At 45.9% G+C, this 6,789-nt stretch overlaps 1 protein-coding gene across 1 annotated transcript in view; it reads right to left on the minus strand.

The window, feature by feature from the left end:
- SMG5 (SMG5, nonsense mediated mRNA decay factor) overlaps positions 1-4,590 on the minus strand; it is a 38,669-nt gene extending 34,079 nt beyond the window's left edge. Inside the window, exons 1-3 of the mRNA XM_019514866.1 lie at positions 4,463-4,590; positions 3,009-3,132; positions 1,174-1,330 (exon numbers count right to left, since the gene is read on the minus strand). Coding sequence (XP_019370411.1) covers positions 1,174-1,330; positions 3,009-3,107 — 256 coding nt within the window. The 5' untranslated portion in view covers positions 3,108-3,132; positions 4,463-4,590. The remainder of the gene's footprint in view (positions 1-1,173; positions 1,331-3,008; positions 3,133-4,462) is intronic.
- Between the last annotated feature and the right edge of the window lie 2,199 nt (positions 4,591-6,789).

Raw genomic sequence — 6,789 nt, forward strand, 5'->3', positions numbered from 1 at the left:
TGCAAAACCGGCCCACATCTTCCACTTCTGATGCAACATTACGCTTTCATTGTATTCACATAATATTGCATCTTCATGACAAGCATCAGGAACACCCTCAAAACCTTAAGGAAGGAGGGGAGCCGCCCAACCGCTGATCCAAAGCTGAAAATCCAGCCAGAATTTAAGACATACAAGTTCAAGGATGCATTAGTGTTGCAGAACCAAGAAGTGGCTCTCACAGTATACCTTTTACCCTGACACTTCAAAGCCAATCATGATCTAATACTCTTCCGGCAGCTAAGAATGGACCATAACCCCAAAAGGTTTGACTGCTAGACATGCAGAAACAAAGTCCAGGCAGATTACTTTTATTTTTCTTTCCTTTAAAAAGTTTGCTGCTTCCATTCAGAACTCACAAATGTGACTGAGATCCTCTACTTCTGTCACTGGTCCCACATGTCTTCAACGTCATCAGAGTTTAATGTGGCTGCAAACGTTTTCCCAAGAGGGTTCAACTGTATGTCAGGGCCCTGATCTCTATATGCGCAGAAAGTGCATAAATGCAGCAAATGAGGCAAGGGAGGAGACAGACAAGCCAATGAACAGGCACCTTGGAAACAACCTAGTAGTGTATTTTCTCACATATAGTGGGCCCCCAAAAAAGGTACAAGCCTTGTTTTTGAAAGACAAAATGAAGAAAAAAAGTCCTTTCCTTGCAGTAACTGAGTAGCATCAGCTGGGACCTAAGCCTACTCACTGTCCTGCTCCCTGTGGATCATGACTGCCCAGTAAGCAGCAAAAACTAGTCTTACAATATTTCTCACATATTTCCTGCTCCCGAAACTCTACATGCCCACTTTAATTAGACTTACTAAAGTCATCTGCATAGGCAGGAGGGCTCTTTCCAAACTGCCCTGTACAAATCAGCTGAGACTGAACATTTTACCAGATCTTCTAGGAGCAATTTAACTCCAAGAAAGTGCACTTTCTACCCTGTCATGTTTCCTTCATTAATTACCAGAAGTTCAACAGAACAATAAGAACCAAGGGGGAGCTCTGCTCTGAACAAATAATGAGCTAATCAGGGAGGGACAATTCCCCGAATCTTAAGAGACACAAGTAATAGCGAGGCAGAGTCACCCACTCATGGTTCTTGCATCAACCAAGAGCTGATGCATGACAGGCACTGACCTATCAAGGGGTCGGTTACGTGAGTCCAATCAATACAGCACTGCAGCTCCAGCTGATAGTGAGACTGAATGTAGAGAAGAAGGTGTTGGTAAAATCCTATGCCAGCGATTAGATGAGTCCGGTATGCACACTCCAGGGTGCTGCGACTGTGAATGTGCTACAGGGAACAAAAATAAGAACCTGTTAATATAGTCCAGGTTGAAATTCCTGCTGGCAGCTCACACTGGGCCAGAGCTAAACCAAGTTAGCCGGGGTCTGTTTTTGCCAGCCTCCTACAAGCCAGGCATCTTTCTTTTTCTCAACAACCTAACCTCTAGTGCACTATATTGAGTAGCACTTGATAGGTGTAAACATCAAGGAGGCAGAAGTCAATCACGGAGTGAACACAGGCATAGCCAGGCATGACTGAATGATCCATCTGGCCTTTACAATCTCTAACGTCTATAAACTACCCCCCGCACTGATTAGGTTATTATGCAGGTAGCCACCAACACCCTTATTCTTATGTGGCAACTGAAGATAGGCTTCTGGAAATACACGCAACCTGTTCCTTAGAAGTACTCTGCTCCCCAAAAACTAGCAGTGTTTTTCCCTCACTCAGTTGATTTGGTTTACAGTTGTGGGACAGCATATAGGACAGGTAAGAACCTGTACCTTGACAAGCATAATACCCATGCAATTTGTGCTCTCAAAATCCCAAACAAATATGTATTTGTGCACCCCACCAACACACAAGGGCTCCAAAAGAAACCATTCCTTTCAGAGTAGTTTCACTAACACTCACTATGATGTGTCTGCTGTGATGCACTCAAAGAAACTGGCACTATCATTTTGTGTCACTCCTAAAGGTGTTTTTCACTGCACGGGAAAGACGATTCGGTAGCTAAAACATAGAACCAAGACTTGGGAAATCTTAGTTTCTATTTCCATCTCCAAGGTTTGCCGAGACAATCTGTGTGATCACAATGCCTCAAAACTCAGGTTTCTGAACTTAAAACTAAGACTTAATGGCAGCAACAGAATACTTGTTTGCAATGCTTCCCTTTGCTTCACAAAGGTCCCACAGCCCTCCATTCACCCAGCATTTGTGAAGATTTTTAGTCTCCTGAGCTGCAAGATAGTCCAAGAGATCTCAGTTCCCTCGACAGTAGAAAGTCCTTTAGATAAGATCAGCCTGGTAATTCCTATTAGAACAAGGCTCGCTTTACAGTCAACTGATAACATCACTGGCATGGTGTTACAATTTGAATTTCCAGAGACTTTTCTGGCCCTCCTCTACAATAATTTAATCAGAATTATACGGCTCCTTACAAATATCGATTCTGACGCCTGCTTCACAAGGAGATGTTATGCCAATTTTAGAGATGAGGAAACAGAAGCAAGCAACCTGACTCGAGACACTGCGGCTCTGAGGCTAAATCATGATAACTGATTTGCCTGAGGCGAGACCGGGAGCCGATGTCCAAGGTAAGATTAAAATTCAGAAGCTCACGGATTCGTCTCATGATCAGATCATGTCCCCATGTCAATGCAGCCATTTGCACATTCCTGCTTATTGGGCAGCTGCAGAATTTCTGTCTCGAGGCCAGTCTACAAGATGGAGCGACAGCCCCAGCACTTTGCTGACATAGCAGCAGAACCCCCAGCAGAGATGTGGCATGCACCGAGGTGTGTAGGTGTGCGTGTGTGGGGGGGGTTGGTCATCAGCCATCAGGAGTATGGTACAGACAGGGGTTTAGGCAGAACAGCAACATCTAGTAGAGGATGAGACCTCTTCAAAGCTGGAGCTGACAAATGTTGTTGTGTAGGCCACAGCTCCGAGGAGGGTTACTTGCCTTTTTATTGGTTTTGATGAGCTGGATAACTTCATAGTAAACTTTTCTCCAGAGCAGTTCTTCCGCTTTCCTCCCATATTCTACCGGATGCAGGAACATCAGCTTCACACAGAGTTCTCGCAACCTACAGCAGAGGAGAGAGGCTGCTGTTAAAAGTCACAGGGAAGAAGGGTTGGAAGGGACCTCCAGAGGTCATCTAGTCTACCCCCTGCCTGAGACAGGATCATCCCTATCCAAACCATTTCATACAACCATAATCTAAGCTCTACATGAGACTATGCTCAACACAGGCACAGCATAAACCTAACACCCTAACCTGGTACAGGTAAAGCAGGGGAATTGTGGCAGCCAATATCCTGCTTCTATAAAATGTTGTCAGTATATGCTCAAGAGGTTCTGGGTAGAGGCCATGCCCCCCCACCACTACAGAAGGCAAAGTTCCATTTAGCAGCAGCTACTCCCATGCCTCTAGCCTTATGGGAAGAGAAAAGGGAGAGTCTGACTGCTACTATAGGACTAGTAGGACCATGTAGTGACAGTACAGTTTAGCTTACACTTCAGATAGGCAACAGCTGCAAAGGGCAGAGATAACTGTGTGTCCAGCTGCAATAGAGGGTGGTAGGCGATGCCCCCTCCAGGCTGCAGGATGGGAAAAAAGGCCACATCAGTCTTCTGAAGAAGCTGTATATATCCTATTTCCTCTGCAGGAAGCAAAGTATTTGGGCACACAGGTAATGAGGCTGCTTGCAGCTTATCAGTTAGGGAACAACCACACTTCACCCCAATGTACTGCTCCACATATAATCAGGATGAAGGAGGCCCGGAATCACCAATTCACTGCAAACTGTATGGCCAGGAGAGTCTGCTACAAGGCTTCTAGATGTGGAAAAAGGAAGTTGATGTGGGTTCCTTATTAAGCACCATGCTCAGAGCTGTAAAAGAAACTTTCCGGCTAAAAGGAGACATCTAATAATCACAAGAATGGCTCAGTGGATGCACTCCCCCAATCAGCCTGGTAACCTTTACCAGCCACTTCACAGCCTGACTGGAAAACACTTCTTTGGAGAGGGAAATGACAAAACAAGCAGCTCAATAACTATCCACGGCAGGGAGCCGAGTGTTCTCGCCCAGCAAGACTTTCACAGAATAAAACTGCATTAAGGACATCACCGATAAACAATGATTTTCGAGGGCAGTTCTGTTACCCTGACGACTTTTTTTTGATCTTTAGATACAGATTCAGTAAGCTTTCCTCCTCGAAACTTACTATGTATTTCACTGTAAATATATGAAGCATTTTCACCATGTAGGTATTTTAAGAGTTATAAGAACAGATTGTAACCAAAGAGATGACTTCATTTAGACTGCAATTGCATGCAGAGTCCCTGATCTATCACTGACACTTTTGCCAAAATAATAAAAACAAGGGGAGGGACGGGACACAGGACCCTTACTTGTTTCTCAAGCTGATGTTCTCCGGCTTGAACACTTCTTGATAAGCTGCCTTGTTACCAAGAATGAGGTCCAGTCTGTGAACTGCCTCCACCACCGCTCTGAAAGATAGTAGAGGAAGAAGAGCTTCAGGGTGACATACTCCACGTGACCATCTGGTATGAGATTCAGGATCTCCCGCTGATGACTCCAGACGGGGAAGGCGGCTGGCTATCATTAACGAACTACACTATACCACTGCACACCAGGGGATCCGCCATTTTTGTGCAAGCCTATTATTTTTAAAAGCTTCTGAAAATAGAAGGAGGTTTATGTAAGCCATAAAGCAAACACTGTAATTCATTTGCTTAACCACTAGGTACCACTGACTGACCAGTCAAAAAAATGTTAGTTGTTGCTCCAACAGTAGATTTAAATGATGTTGGATGCTACCAAGGCACCATGAACTTTTAACCTCTGCAATTAATAAGAAATCCTGATGCCAGATTGGTTTCTGATGATTACAACAGGGGGCTGCTGATCTAAAGTCCTTTATCCCCTGTTCCTTTGTCAACCTACTCCACGACTGTCAGGATGGCTTCCCCATCCCTGTTGTAATGACTCCCTGATGAACTTGAGATCCCTGGATGAAAGATGCACCATAAAAGCTAAATATTTTCATGCTTCTGGCAAAACAATTTAAAAACATCTGAATTTAGGGAAAAAAATAGTGTTTCACCAAAGCCAGCTGCAACACGGAGCTGGGACCCTCGAGAGCATAAGCAGCACAAAAGCCATGGCTGTGAGTCACTGTTCAGGTCTCCTGGGTCTTGTAGAGGAGGATGCCCATGTGTGTAAAATATCAAGTATACGGCGGTTCCAGGCTATGAGCTAAGCTGGCTGACTGACCCGATTCCAGATGCCATCCAAGAATCAAAACAGAGTCTGGACTGGGGGCAATCATTAGTGCTGGCAAGAAACATTGGTTATGGGAAATGTGTATTTTGCTCATTTCCCAGACACACACACACACACACCAACAATTTGCCAGCAACCAGGAACTAGCAACCAAGCAGATACCTGCTGTCCCCTACCCTGCAACTCCACGTCCAATATTTGTAGTGCTGTAGCTGCCATTCACCAAGAAACTTCTTTGTACATGGAGCTCAAGGCAAACAAGGTGTGCTCCTTACTGGTACCTGGAAAACCCAGAAGGGCCTGGCTGGAGGACATCCTTCCATTAAGGATCACACCATTTGTCAACCAGGTTTGCCTTGGGTCAAGTTCGCACAGACTGGGGTTTTGCCTCCCTGTCTCCTAGGATCCTCTAAGCACATACAAAGCCAATGCTTCCTTCTCGGTTCAGCAGCTGGGCATTGACAGAGACCTGGTCCCCACTTGCTTCTACTTGCACCACGCTGTAAAGTGCTGGCGGTATTTTGGGTACCAGGTCTCATAGCAGTGGGTGAGGATTTGGCACGGTGATCTGGGGGTTTCCTTGGGTTACCAATTATCTGGACTTGGCCCTTCCAGCACTGTGATACTACTGTAAGCAATGGATCAGAGACCAGTATGAGCCAGTCTACACCAAGCAGGACTAACTGCTTCCAGCAGGATCCTGCCACATTGCTGACAGCACACAATCTCCCCCCTCACCCCTCCCATCAGGTTTTCAACAAAACATGAATCTTGAAACTCTCTAACCTTCTCCCAAAACAGGCACAAGCAGATGCCAGACTGCACACATGGCCTGCAAGCGAGGACATGCAAAGAGAAAGGCTTAAACAGGGAGGCTGAAACCAGAAACGATTTCCTTGCAAAGTACAGCAATCGGTGCAAGGCAACTGCCAGACTCAGGTACAGACAACGTAAGGCTCTGTAGTGGAGCCCTGGACTGGAAAGCAATCTTGGAAAGGAGGCTGAACTGACAACATGGTCCATCCCACAGGATACTCCAAATGAGCAATTTTCCCCCAAACAGATCATAGAATCATAGAAGTCGGGTCAGAAGGGACCTTGTAGATCTTCAAGTCCGACCTCCTGCCAGGGCAGGAAAAAAAAACTGGGCTCAAATGATCCCAGTGAGGTAGGCATCAAGCCTCCTCTTAAAGACCCCCAGGGTAGGAGCTAGCACCACTTCCCTTGGAAGTTGGTTCCAGATCCTAGCCGCCCTGACTGTGAAGTAGTTCTTACGGATGTCTACTCTAAACCTATTCTCCAACAACTTGTGGCCGTTATTCCTTGTTATGCCAGGAGGCGCTAGGGGAAACAAGGTCTCTCCCAAACCCTTCTGGTCCCCCCTAGTGAGTTTATAGACGATCACCAGGTCCCCCCTCAGCCTTCTCTTGTG

The sequence above is a fragment of the Gavialis gangeticus genome, unplaced genomic scaffold (assembly GCF_001723915.1).
Source record: "Gavialis gangeticus isolate Ggan-Ray unplaced genomic scaffold, GavGan_comp1, whole genome shotgun sequence".
Classification (NCBI taxonomy): Eukaryota; Metazoa; Chordata; order Crocodylia; family Gavialidae; genus Gavialis; species Gavialis gangeticus.